This window comes from Enoplosus armatus, chromosome 12, assembly GCF_043641665.1.
Source record: "Enoplosus armatus isolate fEnoArm2 chromosome 12, fEnoArm2.hap1, whole genome shotgun sequence".
NCBI classification, from domain to species: domain Eukaryota; kingdom Metazoa; phylum Chordata; class Actinopteri; order Centrarchiformes; family Enoplosidae; genus Enoplosus; species Enoplosus armatus.
In genome coordinates, this window is record NC_092191.1 from 6405800 (window position 1) to 6426113 (window position 20314).

The following is a 20314-nucleotide window of genomic DNA, read 5'->3' on the forward strand; positions in this document are numbered from 1 at the left end:
AAACACTCACTGGTCCATTACGCACTAATAGTCTCTGGCTCTGTTTGGTAATAATGAGATCTCAATGTGTCCCGGAGCCATAGAAACAAGATAATACTAGTAGAAACCTTAGTAATAATGGGAATTGTGCTTGTGTTGTGTAGTGTGTGTGTGCACTTGTGTGAAATCCTGCTATTTCTTCCTGCAATTAGCTGGAGTGCATGTGTTCGTGGGTGCAATGCACAAAAGTAATCCAGAGAGTGTTAGAGATGCTGTTAACACTCATCTGTTGCCATAACAACTGCAGCAGCCCCACTGTTAGTGAGTTGGCTTACTGACTGACTGGAGGGCTGTCTGGTAAGCTAACTTCTGGACTCACTGTCTGATCAGCAAGCAAGGTCACTGATTCACTGACTGTCTGATGTACTGACAGACGAACCAACAGGCTGTTTGAAGCAAATGGAGTCCATTTTTTAGAAATATTTCACATTTAACAGTTGGAACAGCTGGCTTGAGCAGAGGAGCCTTTTGATGATGTGTGGAACATACAGACACACTCAACAATTTTTCTGACTTGCTGTAAAGTACAATTAATATGCCCTTGATGTTTCAGTGATGTACATATGAATAGTAGGAGGTGGTTGATGAAATTAAATTTATTAGAGAAATGTACAAATATATAAAATACACAGTATCAGTGATGTATGTATTATGAAAGGAGACCAATGTATGTATAAATGTTCTTGCAAGCTGAAAGGTGATCTTTGAGATGCAATCCTGACACCTACCGGTGAGGATTTCAAATTGCATATTTAAGGCTTACCAGCTGCTCCTACCTTCTCTCTCATGACAGTCTACTTTCAGACATATACGTTGTTTTAAATGGGAAATTGAGTTATAATGCCCGAGTTTAACAGTTACTGAAATTGTTCTACATTTCAGTAATACAGTATGAAGCTATGACAATAAGGCAATCAGCCATTTGTATCCTCGAAAAAGATGTTTAAGAAATGACTGACATAGTGTCAAAGAATTATCCACTTCTGTCATGCTGAACTCAACGACTGCATAAACCGAAGCTAAAGAAAAAGTTTAAAAGAGCCAAGGACAAATGGAAGAGATAAAGTCGATGTTAATTTAAGCGAATTATACTTACATTTTTCGGCACCGCTATAAAGCTCATACATGCAGGTCAATGAGTGGCACAAACTGGGGCTAGCCTGTTGCTACCAGCTAATCTGGTACCTTTTTCCCCCCTACTAACACGATAATTTAACAAATTTTCTCGGCATAAATAAAGTTCTATTTTATATTAACTTGACGGTGTTAGTTCGAGGAAAGACCCCTGGTAATTTAAAGACAGCTATGCTAATGCGGAATTGCTGTGTCTCGGATGGTACGGACAATTTTGACGTTACACACTCGCCTCAGTCGGTCCAATCAGAAGACGCGGCTGTACAACGTAATTCCGCACACGTGACGAACTGACATGGAAACCTCCACGCGCATAGCTAAACTGTAAAGACACTGCGTGTTCCCAGATCATTTTCTTGTTTTGTGTTCGCGGTTTTTAGATATGAGGTATTTGCTCCGACTGGGGCATTCGTTTGCCCGCCTTCATGTCCGTTTATGTCACCAGAGTGTTTACGGCAGCCATGCAAATCCGCGAAGACTGGGAGTGGACCTTGGAGAAAAGTGAGTTGACTTTCCCGGCTTCCATTCACTTCCTATAACTGTTAACGAGAGCAAGCCGTTATGTTTTACTTATACAGGTTTCTATACCCGCTGTCAGGTGTTTCTGTTGCTTTGGTATTCTCACTTTTACTCATGTAACTCTTAACCAGACCCAGAACGTACAAGTGGGATGTGTTGGTACCCAGAACACAGAATTACATAGGTAACATTACTGCATGTAAACATGACAGTACTTTAGTATCTCAGACATTTTAATGTGTTGTGGTCTTTTTTTGTTGTTGTAGGAAACTTGAGATCTCTTCAGGGAGGTTTGCTAGATTTGCTGATGGATCTGCTGTAGTACAGGTACAGAAACAATGTCAACAGTGGCACCAAATACATGACGATGCATGTTCTTCATATGTGTTTGCCCTTCATTTCCATAACATCTCCATGTTGAGAAAGAACAAAAAGGATCTTTCCTGAGGTTTTCCCCTGTTAAAGATTCCTTATGAGAATCTAGAGGTCTTACGGATATAGGGCATCATATGTTGCACAGATTGCGAAGCCCTGTGATTTGTGATTTTGTGCTTTAAAGTAAAATTGACTTTACTTGACTCAAATATTTCACCAATGCAAAATTTTAGTAGTTAATAGTTAAAATTTGCAAATGATTTTTATATATTTTGTTTGTAACACGTTCCATCTCTTTCTCTTTTTGAAGCTGGGAGAGACCTCTGTGATGGTGACTGCTGTGAGCAAAACCAAACCTTCTCCGTCTCAGTTCATGCCTCTTGTGGTATGTTCTCTAACATCACAGTAAAATTCCCAACCTGCCTTTGTTTTTAGACTGTGGTTTACCGAGCTCATTCAGGATAATTTTTCACGAGTTACTTGTTACATCCATGGATAAATATAATAAATAAATGGATCTGGTAGAAGAATCATTAAGTAGATAGAAAGTGTTATCCGGCCTGTCACCATCAGTCGTTTGTGACTTGGTGCACCAGAACTAGAAAGATCTCACTACAGTACTGTATTTAGGCAACATATTTATATATTTATATTCATATTTCTGGGTTGTCTAGTGATAGAATGTCCTCTTTGATTGACAGGTGGACTACAGACAGAAAGCAGCTGCTGCCGGTCGAATCCCCACTAACTATTTGAGGCGAGAGCTGGGCACCACCGACAATGAGATCCTCACCAGCAGACTCATAGGTGAGTTGATAATGTATATATGTTATATGTTTACTTTTTGATGTTGCAGGTCTGTGACTGACAGTTCCTCATGTTTCTGTTGATCAGACAGGTCCATTAGACCACTGTTCCCTTCTGGTTACTTTTATGATACTCAGGTCAGTTCGGTTTTAAATCGTTTTCACCATTATGTGATGATACTTCTTCCCTGTTTAGATTTTTGAACTAAGATGATATTAATGTGTATGTGTGTCCGTGTATGTCTCCTGAAGATCCTTTGTAACCTGCTGGCTGTTGATGGTGTCAATGATCCAGATGTGCTGGCTATTAATGCAGGTGAGGTACATCTTCATCCTCAGAGAGTAGAGAGTTAGTATTATTGTCCTTAGCTAAAACAATGTTTTCTTTCATTAAAGCTTCTGCCGCTCTGGCCCTGTCTGACATCCCCTGGGATGGACCCATAGGTGAGGAACAGATTAAGGCCTATTCCCATATTTTGATGTACTAAATGCTGGTTTACACTTATCTGTTCGATTTAAATTCCTGTGATATTATTTCACACTTCTAGATTAAATCTAGATGTGTTTGTGTTTTTACAGGTGCTGTGCGTGTGGGCATGGTCGATGGGGAGTTGCTGATCAACCCCACAAGGGCAGAGATGGCTTCCAGCAGTCTTAACCTGATTGTGGCTGGAGCTCCCAGCAGTCAAGTGGGTAAGTTGGCAAACACTCACACAGCAGAAGCTACATCATCAATTGAAGGTGTCTCACACCTTGTTGCCAGTCAGCGTATGAACGTGATGATACTCGTTACCCAGGTTTTATTACATTTTCTACTGGTTGAAAGGGACATTTTATTTCATTTTGAAAATAAGTTATTAGTTTAGTCACAATATCATGTGGGATCTATCACCCTCAAATATGGCTTGATGTCATCAGCACAAATATGCTCAGCATCTGCCGTTTTCAGCTCTGTGTCACAGGTTGTTAATAATAATAATAAGCCTTAATAACACTTCTTTAATGTGACTCTCTGTCTGCCAGTGATGATTGAGGCGTCAGCTGAGAACGTGCTGCAACAGGACTTTTGTCATGCTGTGAAGGTGGGAGTCAAACACACCCAGCAGATCATACATGCCATCCAGCAGCTGGTGCGAGAACAGAAGGTCACCAAGCGCACCCCGGTCAAGGTCTTCTCAGCCCCGACTGACATGGTGGAACTTGTTCGGCAGTAAGCCCAGAGATTAATCTGTTTTCCATAGTTTCACAGTGATGAAGGTGACAGGCAATGGTTGTGCACATGCAAAACAAGGAGTATCTTAGCTTTATTAGTAGGAATTGTGTATGTGGTAAAACATCACTATAGCACTAGGACTGTATTTTGTTTTTTTTACTGAATCAGACTGTTGATTCAAGCTTGATTTCTCAAAATTGAGTGACAAAAGTAGGATTAATTTAATGATTTTTATTTTATTTTCCTTTTCTTCCTTGCAGATTATCTTCCAAGAAGATCTATGCTATTTTCACTGATTACACTCACGATAAGGTAAAGTCTGACGTCTGCTCCCCATATGTTGAAGTTATCTCCGTGTCTTAGCCTTCTCATTTTGAACCCATCTCAGTTTCTGAAGTCATGTAAATCACTGATATTTCTCTGTGATATGACAATGTTTATGTATTTCAGAAGAGTACCTTACCTCTTGATCAATAACAGTAATAATCTTATCATAATCTTTTCTTAGATTTCAAGAGATGAAGCTATCAACAAAGTTCGACTAGAAACAGAAGAGGACCTAAAAGGTAGATCATCTTCAGTATTTATGTTGCATGGAAAGACTTTTAAGTTAGCTAGTTTCAAATATTGTTGCAACCTGCTTAACACAATCATATATTTATATTTATTACGTTTCAATTTAATTGAGTCTTTGTACTTAGTTTCTGCTCTTATCTGTCAGCTGAACTGTGTCAATTGATGTCTTCCATGTGTAGAAGAATTCCCTCAGGCTGAGCACTTTGAAATCATTGAATCCTTCAACACTGTGAGCAAAGAAATCTTCCGCAATTTAGTGCTTAATGAGTACAAGAGGTAAGCACTGCCCAGGGTGAAATTAATATATCTTCTCATGACACGTGTTGTGCCTTTTTGTAATTGATGCAAGAACTGGATTTTTGTTGTAGATGTGATGGGAGGGAGTTGACCGCTTTAAGGAACATTTCTTGCGATGTCGACATCTTTAAACCGCTGCATGGCTCAGCTCTGTTCCAGAGAGGACAAACACAGGTAGGTGCAGAAACTTTCATCACACCACTATGCCCAAGATATTAAAGACTGAAGATTTTATAATTAATGCAATAGCAGGAGGAGGGTGACCAAAGAAGTTCTTAGTTCTGGAAAAAAAAGATTTATACTGTGAAAAAGCCACTCTCGTCTTTCAACAGGTGCTGAGCAGTGTCACATTTGATTCCCTGGAATCCAGTATCAAGGCAGATATTATCACCACAGCTTTGAGGTAAAATTGTTTCACACATGCAACCATTATTCACAATGTTTGGTGGTGTTGGTCCTCAAGAACACTAAATAACTGTTTTAGTACTTTCCTGTCTACATCTGAACACTATGGCACACTGTGCATCGTCCTATGTGGCAGCCTAAATAATCCATACAGCCTAAAATAAACCGTTTAAAGTAAACCCAGATCTCTCTCTCATTTTTTTTCTGCAGTGGCATCAAAGACAAAAACTTCATGCTTCATTATGAAGTGAGTAAAATCCTGTTTTCATTTTTAAAGTCACATAGATTATTAGATGTGTGATTCTGTATATTCTGTAAAGTGAACTTAAAATCAACCGTACCTTTTAATTTCAGTTCCCTCCATATGCAACCAATGAGATTGGAAAGATGGGCGGCATCAACAGGAGAGAACTTGGACATGGTTTGTGTTTAAATTTACATATTCTACTTGTATTCAGTGTCTGCTAACCACTCATTCCCATCAAGCATCTTGAACAGAGACAGTGAGTATGAGGGTGTATTTGTATTAAGTTTGTGTGTTTGTGTATCTCAGGGGCCCTGGCTGAGAAAGCTCTGAGACCAGTCATTCCTAAAGACTTCCCTTTCACTATCAGGGTCACTGCTGAGGTGCTTGAGTCAAATGGTGAGTGTGGTGACAAAAACAATACAATCATCACAGGAAATGTGTTCATTGTTTGGCAGGATCTCTCACTCTTCCTCTCCCTTTTCCATCTCTATCACCTCTCAGGATCTTCCTCAATGGCTTCAGCATGTGGAGGCAGCCTTGCTCTCATGGATGCAGGTATCAGAGTGGGAAAGCATGAAATATCTCTTCTACTGTTGATAATGTTTGTCGTAAAATTGCTACTCAAAGCAAACAGACACCACTAAAGATTGATATATAGGATAGCTAGATTGTGTTCTGCTATGTGTTTCTATTCACATTTCGTAAAGTGTGTGTCAATTATGTGATAAAATGTGGCCAATATGTCCTAATCTGTGTCTCCCAGGTGTTCCCATCTCTTCTGCTGTGGCAGGTGTAGCAGTTGGCCTCATCTCCAAGGCCAACCCAGAGAAACCTGCTGAGATCCAGGACTACAGACTACTAACTGACATTCTGGTACATACAGTACAACTGTAGCTAGTGTGTGACAACCAAGTGGAAGAACAAGTGTAGTTAAGCAATACAAATCTTCACAAAGTTATAGCTAATGTTTTATTGCTTTTATATTGGAGATGTTGAATATGAGCTAATTGTTGTTTTTCTAAACAGGGAATAGAGGATTACCTTGGAGACATGGACTTCAAATTGGCAGGAACAAGCAAGGGCATCACTGCTTTACAGGTACGGTGTCTGATAACTCATAAATGAAGGTGTTTTGCACCCTGTCCATACAGTAGCTCAACAATATTGATGCTACTTGAAATGTTGTCTTTTGGCCCATATTTTACACTCTTTTACACACCTTTATTTAACATCCAGGCTGACGTGAAGATCCCAGGTTTGCCTCTGAAGGTGGTCATGGAGGCTATCCAACAGGCCACAGGTAAGTTCAAATGGCAGTGAAACAGAACATTTCACACTAAAGGACAAAGTGTGTACATATGTTTGGTGGTTTTATGGACTTTCTTTCAATATTATTATGTTCCAGTGGCAAAGAGGGAAATCTTGGGCATCATGAACAAATGTATAGCAAAACCCAGAGGCATTAGGAAGGAGAATGGACCTGTTGTTGGTAAGTTTTGTGTTTCAATATATATATGTGTAGATGTTAAAGGAAGAGGGATAAGTTTGGTTAAACATGTTCTGTTTCAGACGCTTCGAAGGTGCACTAGTTTTCTGAGATAACTGTCTGTAAGACAGGTGGAACTAGATCAGTAGGGATGACGGCTGGACTACTGAGCGGACCATGGCATTAAGATGATACTGCTTATAAAACAATACTGTCTGTTGATAACTGATGTGTGCAAGTTTCATTCTGTCTTCAGAAAATGTCCGAGTGCCTGTTTCCCGACGAGCACGCTTCGTTGGTCCAGGTGGCTACAACCTTCGCAGGCTACAAGCTCAAACAGGTAACCTGTAATCTAAAATTCATATTCAACTCAGAGAACCAACCATGTCTTTGTGAATGAAGTAGAGTTTTTACTTTTTTTTAGATTGCTACACAATACAGACTTTTTAACAGATTGATGAAACTGTCGATTTGTTTTTTCATCTTAAGGTGTGACAATAAGTCAAGTGGATGAGGAGACGTTCTCTGTATTCGCTCCAACACCAGGAGCCATGAACGAAGCCCAAGACTTCATCAGTGACATCTGCAAAGATGATGTGAGTCTCCAACAGGGACCTTTTTAAAAATACTGCATATTTTAGAAAACGTCAAACCTATAACAAAAGAAATCATGATTGGTGCTTAACAAAGCATATCACAGTACTAAAATAGTATGACATTGTCCTGAACATGAGGTTGTTGTGTATGTATTTCATGTACAGTATGTGTCTACATACATGTGTATTTCTGTCTTGTGTTGCAGCAAGAACAGCAGCTGGAGTTTGGTGCCATCTACACTGCCACCATCATTGAGATAAGGTAAATGAATACATTGTGATGTTTACTGTAAAGCAGTGTTTGATGTCAGTCATCAGCACTATGGATAAATCAAACATTTTAGCATTCAGACACCTTCTGAAACCTTTTCCTTCTCTGCTTTAGGGACATTGGTGTGATGGTGAAACTTTATCCCAACATGAGTTCTGTCCTGCTGCACAACTCACAACTGGACCACAAACGGGTCAGTAAATCTCCCTCTGCATACTGTTTGACTGTGTGTCCATGTGTCTATGAGCGTTTGAGAATGAAATCACTACTTAAAGGTAATTTCTTTTATTTTAATTTTCTTCCTCTTTTAGATCAAACATCCAAGTGCTTTGGGTTTAGAGGTGGGACAACAGATACAGGTACGTGTCAATAACTAGAGACTGTATTGTTAAAAGTAGCCCCCTGTGTTTACATTCTGGGCTCATTGTCTCAAACAGGTCAAATACTTTGGACGGGACCCAACAGACGGCAGAATGAGACTTTCACGGAAGGTGCTTCAGTCTCCTGCTGCAACTGTTGTCAAGACACTAAGTGAGAAACAGAGCATTTCCATGGGTTCAAACAACAGCCACACAACCAGCAACGATTTGTGACACACCAACACAACAGGCTAACTTCTATAAGCCACCGAAGGGGATTTAAACTGAGTAGATTTTGCTACAAATTGTTCTTTTGAGAAATCTACCAAGCCAAGAGCATCAGATCCTGTCACAAACTGAACCAGTGCTGGACATGGATGTGATTAAAATGCGCTGGAGTGAACTGCGGCTCATCAAATACAGTGTCCTGCTGTCATTGTGCTTCAATGGATGTGCACAAACTGAGAAGCACACTTGGATAACGATGAGCAGGAGACGCACGTTTCCAAAAAGTTTTATTTTTAAGCATCCACTTTTATGGTGTTTTGTTGTCAGATTTGCCACCTCAGCTGACAACATCAAGCAGTAAGAGGGTTTTCTTTCAGTTTCCCCCAACACAGTCAGCTCGAACGGACACTGCAGTCCAACAATGGTTTTCTTATTCACGTGTGATAATACTGCCTCTTGTGGTATGGGAATTCCATATTTGGTGTCCACTAAGCTCCCAGGATCAAGATATGGACAAAGAAAGCAAAGTGGGAGAAATGTACAATTAATTTTATAATATTCCCTTTATGTTGTGTTGCATTTACAGTATATATGAGTCATTTGTAAATAAAACAATCACTAGTTGCTTTGTTACATTCAAATTCACAACCATTTCTAGCAAAAGAAACACCACACACAAGTAAAGAACCAGACTTTAATATAGCCCAACTGTAATTTAATTCCTGTCTGAGTGGCTCTAACAGGGACATAAACAAGGACCTCGTCACCAATTGTAAGTCCCATGAAGACAACTGTTTGATATGTGCAGGGTTCAGCTGGTGATAATCTGAGGGAGAAATGACAGTTTCCTACACCCACAATATGTACAACTCTGAGGCTCAAGAAATGGGAAAATACTCATGTAAGGAGCTGCTGTGTCACACTCTGCCTGGATCTGGTTCCCCCATTGGTGATTTATCTGATAGACTGTAGAATTGTTTACTAAGATAAGAACGGCCTCTGGCAGAATTTGAAGTTACATTCATAACTGAAGTCATAACTACTATGGCAGAAATATGCACCAAATTAAGAAGTTGTTTCCATGGGGTCAAAATTTAGACAATTTTAATACAATTAATTAAACTGTTAATGCATACACTCTTCCATTTACCATATATTGTGAACTGGGTACAGTTTTCTGACTAATGCAGAGAACAGAGAAAGAGTCCTCTGCACTGTACTGATACTGCTTGGAGCATTATCAGTTTTATAAGAACTGTCCTCCTTTGGGCAGGGAAAGTACAGTACTTACTTATTGCAGCATGGAGTGTTTTGTTCTAGGCTGGAGGACCTTTGGGATGCTCAATATCTGTACTAATAAACTGAGGTGGTATTGAAATCATTGTTGTCTGTTTGGCTTACTGGTCCGGAGGGCAATTGCTTGAAAAAACTTAATGTCGAGCTCTCTGGTCCTAGATGTTCATGAATTTCATTAATTCGTTAAAAAAAATGGTGTGAACCGCTGTTCTTTTTCAGTTTTAACCATTTAAAATCCACTGGTTAGTACAATGGTGCTATAGTGCCTTTGTTTAAATTAAGTAGTTAGCATAGTGCCGTATTTTAATAGCTATTCATTGACAAGCATCTAAAAGAAACGGCAGTTATTGTTGTTTCTCCCTCTGTGTACATCATGGCTGTTACTTTTGCAGCCTGTAGGTGGCGCGATGAGCTCCTGGTGCTGCGGTTTTGCCATTGGATGATGTCGCTCGGAGGAGGAGACCCCGCGGCAGTTAGCGCTTGATTGACGTCGAAGAAGAAAAAGAACACAAGATCGGATTACAAGATGGCGGTCTGTGGACGTTAGCAAGAAGGCCGTTAGAGTTGTTGTGTTCCCTGTGAATTTTACTGTTTGATATTAGGCCTCCTGTTGAGTTGTTTCACATTGTGAACGTAATATGTTTATGAAATAGCTACTGATACATTTTACTGCTATTGTGAACTTTACTTAGACGTGCATGTTGTATAACATGCGGGTGGACACAAAGTTAACAGGTCGAGGGTAGGAAAACAGACGGGGTGAGGTGATAGCTTGTTAGCAGCCAGCTAGCCTGCTAGCTCCGACTCGGTTAACCATGTCGGACACTCGGCGGCGAGTGAAAGTATATACGCTGAATGAAGACAGGCAGTGGGACGATCGGGGTACCGGACATGTTTCGTCTACCTTTGTTGAACGACTGAAGGGAATATCATTATTAGTTCGGGCCGAATCAGACGGTAAGTCCCCAGTTAGCATAGCCGCATTGACGTTACGTCGGCTAGCGTTAGCATGCTAACTCCTGTTTGTTCGGACAAAATGCTTCAATTGGCCACTACGTATAGTTGGTTAACTTATTGAGCTTGTTTTTTTAATTTACAGCAGCATCTGGAAGCAGAGGTTTCAGACTATTTGAACAACAGCAGCACAGCCTTTAGATTAAAGGCTATAATGTATTAAATAGCGGGTGCTAGCAAACTCGTTGGTTTAGCAGGCGACGTGATCTTAGTAGCATGGGGGCCTTCAAAGTCTTAAACGTACAAACTTGTTATTGCTCAGGATAGTAAACCATTATGTGCTCATGTACAGATCATAAAACATAAATTATGGTATGGAATTGGAAAAGGCTAGCGGTGGGTAATAAGCCCTTCGGTTGTTAGTTTTAACTTTGTATTGTTGCAACATTGTTTTATTCAGCGTTTTACATTGTCTGCTTGGCGTTAAATGCTCTATGCCAGGCAGATTAATTGCCTTTAACCTTCGTGAAATGGACATGTTAACATTTTGTTATATTTGTTCTGATCATTCGCACTAGCTAGAAAGAGAAAAGTTACTAAAATCTTTGTGTTTTAGGGTCACTTCTATTGGAGTCGAAGATAAGCCCGAATACTGCATATCAGAAACAACAGGTAAGAATAGATCGCCCGAGTCTGGATCAGCTACAGCCTCTCACATACCTGTTAGGTTCAAATTCTCTGTATTTTCAAAATTAGAGAGTGAAATTTCAATAATTTAAACACTCAGACTTGTTGCTGGTCAATTACTGCTACACTGATACAGTGTAGACAATGGAAATTCAGGATCTGGTCCCATTGTAAACCTGGAAATAAGTAATAGGCAGGTCAAACTATTAGTAATTGCAATACCAGCAAACCGGTGTTTCATAATTTTATCAGCCAGTCAGTACCATGACCGAATTATGTAACTGAAACTTGGTTTGATAGAATAGATTTGAATTAAATGTTTCCCTTGCATATTGTATGCATTTATGCATTTACAGGCATGAAAGCAATTGTATGTGTTAAGCTAATATGTGGGTATTGGTATTGGTTGGAGTGCTAGACCCAAAATCCAGCATTCCAGAAAAAGTATGAAAAAGAAGCCCATCTCAAATTTCCAGGTCAAGGAGGACAAAGTACTCACATTTCACTTGTTAATTTGGCTCATATCACAATAGAAAAACCCTTACATGTATTGGCACAGAGCATTCATCAGAGTGTTTGTTTTGAGTATGTGGCCTTTATGTGTGTGGATTCATGCAACCATGTTTGAGTGTGTCCTGTGCATATGATAAGCATTTCTTTGTGTAGAGTTTGATGTTTCTTTCTCCTCCTTCCAGGACACGCTGATTGTCTGGTCAGAAGCCGATAATTATGACCTTGCCCTAAGTTTCCAGGAAAAGGCCGGTTGCGATGAGATCTGGGAGAAGATTTGCCAGGTAAAGTCAATCTTTTTTTTTTTTTTACTGGGGGGTACACAAACATGAATGAGAGAATTTATTGACACTGTCACAACGGGCAAGAGGCAATACTTTGATACTTCTAGTTTAATTTTTCACTTCCTATTTACCATCTATTTATTGCCCAGGTTCAAGGCAAGGACCCTGCCCTGGACATCACCCAGGACCCCATTGATGAGTCGGAGGAGGAGCGCTTTGAGGAGATTCCAGAGACAAGCCACCTGGTGGAGCTCCCTCCTTGCGAGCTAAGTCGACTAGAGGAGATCGCTGACTTGGTTACCTCTGTCCTGTCTTCTCCCATCCGGAGGGAAAAACTTGCTCTGGCCCTGATGAGCGAGGGCTACATCAAGAAACTCCTGGGTCTCTTCAGAGTATGTGAGGACCTGGACAACAGGGAAGGCCTGCATCACCTCTATGAGATTGTCCGGGGTGTCTTGTTCCTCAATAAAGCAGCCCTTTTTGAGGTGATGTTCTCTGACGACTGTATCATGGATGTGGTGGGCTGCCTTGAGTATGACCCAGCGCTGGTTCAGCCTAAACGGCATCGGGAATTCTTGACCAAGACAGCAAAGTTTAAGGAGGTGATTCCTATCACAGACTCTGAGCTGCGGCAGAAGATCCACCAGACCTACCGGGTGCAGTACATCCAGGACATCATCCTCCCCACACCATCTCTCTTTGAGGAGAACTTCCTGTCCACACTCACCTCCTTTATCTTCTTCAACAAGGTGGAGATTGTCAGTATGTTGCAGGTAAGGATCCAATCCAGGTAACTTATATTATTCTTTAAGGCAGAGTTTATCAACACGTCATTGTCTCATAGGTTTTTCCGTACCAAATGTACTGCACATACAGTATTTTCCTAAATCTTCAATCAGATGCCACTGACTGAAATTTGTTGGTGCAAGAGAACCTGCCCTCCCTGAGGTTCCAGACAATAACATACCACATACTTGATGACAGATGAATAACTGACATTAAATTTATTGATTTCTTATGGGAAATGTGAAATGTCAAATCATTTGGGAAATAGATTTGTCTGTTTATTTGCAATAATTCGAGTCAGAAATAGATTGAAATGGATACGGATTGTGATAATCTACCTGTACATGTTGTGATCAAATAATGCATACGGCCACTCAGGAGACCATTCAGTTTTTGTCTACAAGTGAAAGTTGTGTCTGTGTATCAAGTTTTGTATTGTGACCATTGAGCTATTAAAGATATAAAATAATAAAAACATTTTTGAAAGGTCATTCAGCGAATGAGTTAATGTCCATGGTATTGCTTGTAAGTGGATTTTATTATGGAGTTTATGTGACGCATGTGGCAATTGAAAATAATTTGTACCATATAATAATTTCCATGATGCAAACAGTACCTTCATATTCACTTCATATTCAAGTGTTCGGCCTCCTGTGATTTTGTATTTCAGGGTTAATGAGTGGCTGTCTCTAAGAATCATGGGTTTCTCTGTGTTGTTGGAATAGGTCACTTTTTGATTCTTGTTGCTGTAAAACTTAAAATATAAACTGTTCTGGATTAAGTTTTGTATTCCTCCTCTTTTTGTCTCTTTGTATTTGCATTTTTTTCCTCAGTATCTTGATTTCTCAACACTGTTTTTCCTGTGCCACAGGAGGACGAGAAGTTCCTAACAGAGGTCTTTGCTCAGCTCACAGATGAAGCCACAGAGGACAGTAAAAGGAGAGAGCTTGTAAGTCAAACAAATGTCAAATCTCCAGACCAGAAGTTGTGATGTTTTTTTTGTGGTAAAATGTAGAAATCTAAACCTTAGTATTGTAATGTCAGCTTTCATTGCTGTGAAAATGTAATGTGCTCAGTATTACTGTTCTTGTTCTATGGATTCGTTCTGCTGTCTGTAGTGCCATTTCGGTCGCAAATATTTACTGACTTTTCTGCTCGGCTCTCCATAATGATTTTGATGTGAGTTACCTCTATGAGGTTGTAATACAACAACTTTGGCAACATTATTCATTCAACACTGTATGCTCTCGCTGAGAGCGAAATGGGAAATAATTCATTCTATTGGTCCATGTAGTTTTCACTCATTCAAATTGAGAAAAGCTTCACATCCTGTTATGGAGAAAATGACTGAGCAACGAACCAGAAATGACATTTCCCACTGCTGTACAACATCACAAATGAAACGATGCTTGAGGATAGTGTTTTTGTCAATGACCTTTAACTGTTTGCTTTAATGTGTCAAATGCTGACCAACCTTTACATCTGTTTTCGTCTCTCTCCTCCTCAGGTGAACTTTGTCAAGGAATTTTGTGCTTTTTCACAAACGTTGCAGCCACAAAACAGGGACGCTTTCTTCAAAACTCTGGCAAATCTAGGCATTTTACCTGCTCTTGAAATAGTCATGGTATGTTCTGAGCATTACATGAATGGAAATATCTAACTTGGTAATATTAAAACAGTTCTTTGGTTAAACATACTCCACATTTTGTCCCTATTAATAATCAACTTGGGAAACATTTTATGTGTGCAGAATTCTCTCTTTGTTCCTGTTTTCAACTCCTCCTGTTTTTCTCCTGTTCAGGGAATGGATGACCTGCAGGTGAGGGCAGCAGCTACAGACATCTTCTCTTACCTGGTGGAATTCAGCCCCTCCATGGTCAGGGAGTTTGTCATGCAGGAACCACAGCAGACAGATGACGTAAGCATCTAAACATCACTGTCAACAAGTGTGCTTTTGCTTTTTATATGCCAGGGAGTAGTTTGGTTCAGCCTGTACATTTACATTTTATAAAATTCCACACATTTAAAAAGCACAGTATTGTTGTGACAAAAGGAAGAGTTGACTAGAACCTCCACTTCTATACATAAACTTCTATATATTCAGATTGAATTCTAATTTGAATATATAATTTGACTAAAACTGCATAATTTTGACTCTATCTTCCACTATGTGTGTTTTCTTTTGTTTACAGGATGTTTTGCTGATAAATGTTGTGATCAAGCAGATGATTTGTGACTCTGACCCAGAGTTAGGAGGGGCTGTCCAGCTGATGGGTCTGCTCAGGACGCTCATTGACCCCGAGAACATGCTGGCCTCCACCAATGTAAGCAGAACAAACGCATACAAGACTTTTAATGGAGAACGGCGATAAAATAATGTATTGATGGCACAAGGATGGTTGAATTGCTGTTAAACCTGATATGGATATCTATTTTCCTAATTTATTTTGCCACCTAAATCATGATGCCCCCCAACACACTGGCCAGTACATTTCAAACCCGTGTTGGCTTAGTCAAAGACTAAAACATCAGCAGCACTTATTAAAGCTTCTTGTCATTTGTTTCCTTTTAGAAAACTGAGAAGACAGAATTTCTGAGTTTCTTCTACAAGTACTGCATGCATGTCCTGACTGCTCCTCTGCTGGCCAACACTGCACATGACAAAAACTCAAAAGGTGAGCTGAGGACAGAGGCCTCACGTAAACTGGAGTGTTTCAGACTGTAGGATAAATAGAGAATTTGACTGATTATTCTGTGTCATGGCCTTTCAGATCTGCAGGAGGGATCAACTAAGATCAACCCGGTCTGTCCAGGTGAGTGTTGTGTAACTCAAACGTTAACCATGAAATGCCCAAACGTGCAAATGTCACAGTTCCACAGTATAGTAATATTAGATTTTAATTTAATTTCAGTCTCACATTTCTCTCACCTGCAGCCACCAGAAAAGGGTGAAATAAATGACCAGTACCTCTTCATAATGGCTTAAATGATGCAGTTGCTGTTCTATGTTCCAGAGCTGCAAAGTATTATAACCAATGTTGTTTTGTTTAAAACTGGACTATCAGATATAATTGTCTATTTTAGGATTGCACTCTTGCTTTAAATTGAGAAAAAGGCAGGACTGCAGCTTGGTGTAGATTTTGGAAATGTTGTGTTGCATATTTGTAGTGTCCTGGCGTGAACGTGACTTTGTTGTTTATTTTGTGTAGACAACTTCCAGACAGCTCAGCTGCTGGCACTGATCCTGGAGCTTCTGACCTTCTGTGTGGAGCACCACACCTATCATATCAAGACCTACATTATGAACAAAGACCTGCTCAGGAGAGTGCTGGTGCTCATGAACTCAAAACACACTTTCCTTGCTCTTTGTAAGTACCCACATGCACAAATAGTTTTTCACTCGCACATGCGCACACCTTTCTGCTGCTTTGTCTTTCTTCCTCTAAATGTTTGTCAATGGTTATCATGTTTTTTTAATTAACTTACAACCAAGAATACAGTCACAGGTTTTTAACCACACCAGAGCTGTGGATCTGCTATATGCATCCAAAGAACACACTCGCAAAAGCAAACAGCTTCATTTTTTACTAAGTTGTTGTCTGTTTTTGTCCAAGGTGCTCTGCGTTTCATGCGTAGGATCATTGGTCTGAAGGATGAGTACTACAACCGCTACATCATCAAAGGAAACCTGTTTGAGCCTGTCATTAATGCCCTGCTGGACAATGGCACCCGATACAACCTCCTCAACTCAGCCATCATAGAGCTCTTTGAGTTCATTAAAGTGGTGTGTAGACACACAAAATATACCTTAAAATGTTCATTAGTATAGAGTGTGTGCACGTGGCACTGAAAGTTCCACCATGTCTTCTCTTTCCAGGAGGACATCAAGTCTCTCATAGCTCACATTGTGGATAACTTCTACAAAGCACTTGAGTCCATTGAGTACGTCCAGACTTTCAAGGGCCTGAAAGGCCGGTACGAGCAGGAAAAAGACAGGCAGAGTCAGAGACTCAACAGGTCAGTAGACTGATTGGACACAAAGGTCAAATTGGTGCACTGATGTTATTAAGCCTTTAAGTATTCCCAGTTCCCACTGCTCCCCCATACATGAAGAAACAGTTTTCTTCATCACTTTTTTTCTGTAGATAACTACTTCATGAGGCAATTGTTTTCCCCTGTAGATATCGCAGAGATGCACGGTCGTTGGACGAGGATGAGGAGCTGTGGTTCAATGACGACGACGATGATGACGATGGAGAGGCTGTGGAGAAGAGCCGAATGGAGGATGACTTCTCTGACAGCTACGGCAAGTACATGGAAGCCAAAAAAGGTAAGCTGCTCTGGTATTACTGTATGTATCTTGTATGTTTTTCCCCAGATCGCAACAGCCCTTTAAGTCTGATATTTACAGCCTCTGTTACTGCAGGAGCTGCCAACGGAGCTAATGGTGCCAACAACAATGGGAAAGCTGCTGTGATCCCACCTGCCTCACCAGCCGTCACTCCAAACAACAGTTCAACTTCCTCTGTCAAAACTGTTGCTCTTCCTGCCACACCAGTCGTGAAGGTAAATCATCTCTACAAATATGAGGTGCAGGGTCACCTTGTTTTTAATCCAGTTATTCACTAAACTCACATGTTTGCAGCCACTTTTCAGCCAGCAGCCATTGTCAAACAAGTTTTCCATTTGTTCCACAGCATGTTTCTAGTGTTATCTTTTAGTTAAAGCTGTCCTTCAACAATGCAGACCTGTGGAAATCATTGTGATTTTTTAAAATTGTTTAATTTTGCTTTGCTTGTGCAGGCTATGTGGGCATTTTTCTCAATCTTTTTGTTATTTGCTTTAGACTGCTCTGGTTGGTTTGGTGGACTACCCCGATGATGAGGATGAAGAGGAAGAAGATGAGGAGGAAGAACAGGCTCCAAGGAAGCGGCCCCGTCTTAGCTCTTAAGGCTAATTGTCCTCTGTTTGGTCGTGGTGGACGGACACCGAGTCCCTCCCATCCTCCCTCCTCTGGTCGTCTCATTGGTCCTTGGCCTGCCTGTGCTACCTGTCAGTCTCGCTGAGGAGACGGGCAAAGACGAGCTCCCACCTCACTCAGTCCCTCCTGATCTCTGCTCCTCTTTTCTCCCTCAGTGGAAGGAGATGGAGAGTTTCTCTTTTGGAAAGAAAGACGGATCAATCTGTTCCTTCAGCCCGCTGATTTTACCTCTTTTTACCAACAGCCTCCTCAAGGAGAGATCCCAAAATCTCCTTTCTTTCTCCTGAGGAGAAACTCATTGACCCTTTACAAACTCATCCCTCCTCTCTCATATAACACTCTCCCAGCTCTGACCTCCTTCTGAACAACTTTCTCCTCCTCATCCACCATCCTACGTACTGACCAGAGAGGCTGCGGTAGAAATAACAGTGCCAAGGCGGTTCCCAACTCTGCTCTGTTGCTATAGCAACTGTAGCAAGGAAGCTGCGGTACTACATCAGCCCCGCAGGAACCCTCACATGTCCTCATTTGAACTCTCCCTTCCATCCTTCTCGAACCCGAACCAATGAGCTCCAGAGACAGAGGAAGCCAGAACACAACCAGCCAGTGTATGAATTGTTCAGCAGGCCAGTCAGGCTAGCAGGACTAGCCGTCATAGTTATAGAAAGCTTGACTGGCTGAAGTAGTGTGTGCCGCCCTGCCACAGAACTGTTCACTTTTGTCGGGGATAGAGGGATCTAGGCAACATAGAAGAAGTAAACAAAATGTTGAGAGACAAGGGAGGTGACAAATGACAAAATGTACCAGGATGAAAACTCCACAGTAAATGAGGCTTAGATCCAGAGGAGCAGGACTCAAACCTTCAAAAGCCATGGCGTCAGTTTGGCCAAGGCACACACACACACACACACACACACACACGACGTCTCACACACAGGACTGCGCTAGCCAGAAATCCTGTATTTCATGACTTTGTTAAAAAGTACTGTACAGATGTTATTTTTTTTTCCTTCTTTTTAATCATTTGCCCCTGATCTGATGTTCAAAGGGGAGAGAGATTCCTACCTACCTGTGTATTTTTGTTGTTGTTGCACAAAAGGTGGGGGTCACTGTTCACCCTTTCAGTCCAGTTCATTTGATTCAATGTAAAATGCAGAGAAGTTGCAAATGCTGGTTTTAAAAATAACGTATTAAAACTGCAGTAAAGTCATTTTTGCAGCCAACATTTTCAGGATGTCTGGAGTTTTGTATTTTAGTGGATTTAAGAATTTCGTGGCCTCCATAATGATGCACACGTGGCCCAGTGTGTGTTTGGACTGGGTGACAGACCTGAGCTGTTGGTGCTTTAGAGTAGATTTGGTGCACACTCTTGATTTAGGAGGTTCAACTCTTGGCACCCTTCTCTCAGACAGATCTCAGGTTCAGAGTTCAGTTTGCATCAGAAACAAAAAGCCATCTGTGCACTGTAACACCGCTAGCTGGTCAAACATCTCACGTTTATCACTGAATGCAGATGAGGGGCTTGAGGTGCCAGGGGCTTTTATCCCAGTTTGAAGGTCCAGAATGTTAAGCACCAGTTGATCCAGAAGTATTCAGCTTTGTTCCACAGTTTGCATCTAATGTCAAGTTTTCTTAGGCCTGTCCATAAAAACAGCTCTGCAGATCAAAAATAAGTTGAAGGAAGAAATATTTTTACAGTTAAATTCAAACTCCATGGTTGGATGAGCTGTTTTTATTATTATGACCATTTAACCCCAGCGTTGATGATCAAGTCAAACCGTGTTGTTCAACTGGAGTATTTGACAAAACACGCAGGTTTGGCCGTCAGAAGGTAACGGGACATTTCCGTGTTGGGTTGAATCATTTCTCGTGTTGTATCTTCTCTCCTGGTCTTACCACAAGCACACTGAGATGCAGATGACAGGAATCAAAATTAGCTTAAAAATGCTAGATCACACAGACTTCTGAGTTAAACCACAAGCAGCAGGGTAGGAGCACAAGTCACATGATTATTGCCAATGTGCTTTTCAGGAGTTCAGCAGTACATGAGCAGCGGATTGTCTTTCCTCCTGTTTTAGCGTCACCCAAAAATGACTGTTTTTGCTCTCCCTTGATGAATTTGTACCAAGTGCATTTACTACCACTATCCATTCTTAACATTTGTATGAATTTATTTGATAAGTTTTGAAATTAAATGTGACCCTGACATTGAACTTGTGAATCTAGCTTTGTTTTAATTACTGATTTGGCAATTGGAGCTACAAA

At 40.7% G+C, this 20314-nt stretch overlaps 2 protein-coding genes across 4 annotated transcripts; both read left to right on the top strand.

Annotated features, from left to right (window-relative positions):
* Positions 1-1555: 1555 nt before the first annotated feature.
* pnpt1 (polyribonucleotide nucleotidyltransferase 1, mitochondrial) lies at positions 1556-9122 on the top strand. Its single transcript, XM_070915844.1, has 28 exons — positions 1556-1674; positions 1959-2019; positions 2378-2452; positions 2769-2874; positions 2962-3011; positions 3126-3189; positions 3270-3317; positions 3453-3566; positions 3897-4083; positions 4347-4398; positions 4595-4652; positions 4842-4938; positions 5031-5133; positions 5292-5362; positions 5575-5611; positions 5719-5785; positions 5918-6007; positions 6113-6166; positions 6375-6484; positions 6638-6709; positions 6848-6911; positions 7017-7100; positions 7354-7437; positions 7587-7693; positions 7900-7955; positions 8079-8157; positions 8276-8323; positions 8402-9122. The coding sequence occupies exons 1-28, from the start codon at positions 1556-1558 to the stop codon at positions 8555-8557; spliced, it is 2313 nt and encodes a 770-aa protein (XP_070771945.1). The 3' UTR covers positions 8558-9122.
* Positions 9123-10612: 1490 nt separating this feature from the next.
* Positions 10613-20262, top strand: LOC139293950 (serine/threonine-protein phosphatase 4 regulatory subunit 3-like). 3 transcript variants are annotated; one of them, XM_070915655.1, is made up of 16 exons: positions 10613-10804; positions 11418-11473; positions 12184-12282; positions 12432-13055; positions 13940-14017; positions 14576-14692; positions 14870-14986; positions 15261-15392; positions 15641-15743; positions 15840-15881; positions 16278-16436; positions 16683-16852; positions 16946-17085; positions 17250-17398; positions 17480-17634; positions 17915-20262. In XM_070915655.1, exons 1-16 carry the CDS (start codon positions 10663-10665, stop codon positions 18017-18019), a joined length of 2388 nt encoding a protein of 795 aa, XP_070771756.1. In that variant the 5' UTR covers positions 10613-10662; the 3' UTR covers positions 18020-20262. The 3 variants fall into 3 exon arrangements, with proteins under 3 accessions (XP_070771756.1, XP_070771757.1, XP_070771755.1); XM_070915656.1 differs by having other exon boundaries at positions 17495-17634; XM_070915654.1 differs by having other exon boundaries at positions 17250-17634.
* Positions 20263-20314: the final 52 nt, after the last annotated feature.

What these genes read in the sequence shown, in the direction of transcription:
- LOC139293950 (XM_070915654.1), top strand. Translation starts at nt 10,663, where the DNA reads ATGTCGGACACTCGGCGGCGAGTGAAAGTATATACGCTGAATGAAGAC. An exon ending in AGTTCGGGCCGAATCAGACG is followed by an intron (nt 10,805 to 11,417) that starts GTAAGTCCCCAG and finishes TTTGTGTTTTAG; the next exon opens with GGTCACTTCTATTGGAGTCG. An exon ending in AACCACAGCAGACAGATGAC is followed by an intron (nt 14,987 to 15,260) that starts GTAAGCATCTAA and finishes TTTTGTTTACAG; the next exon opens with GATGTTTTGCTGATAAATGT.
- pnpt1 (XM_070915844.1), top strand. Translation starts at nt 1,556, where the DNA reads ATGAGGTATTTGCTCCGACTGGGGCATTCGTTTGCCCGCCTTCATGTC. An exon ending in ATTATCACCACAGCTTTGAG is followed by an intron (nt 5,363 to 5,574) that starts GTAAAATTGTTT and finishes TTTTTTCTGCAG; the next exon opens with TGGCATCAAAGACAAAAACT. An exon ending in GACTACTAACTGACATTCTG is followed by an intron (nt 6,485 to 6,637) that starts GTACATACAGTA and finishes TTTTCTAAACAG; the next exon opens with GGAATAGAGGATTACCTTGG.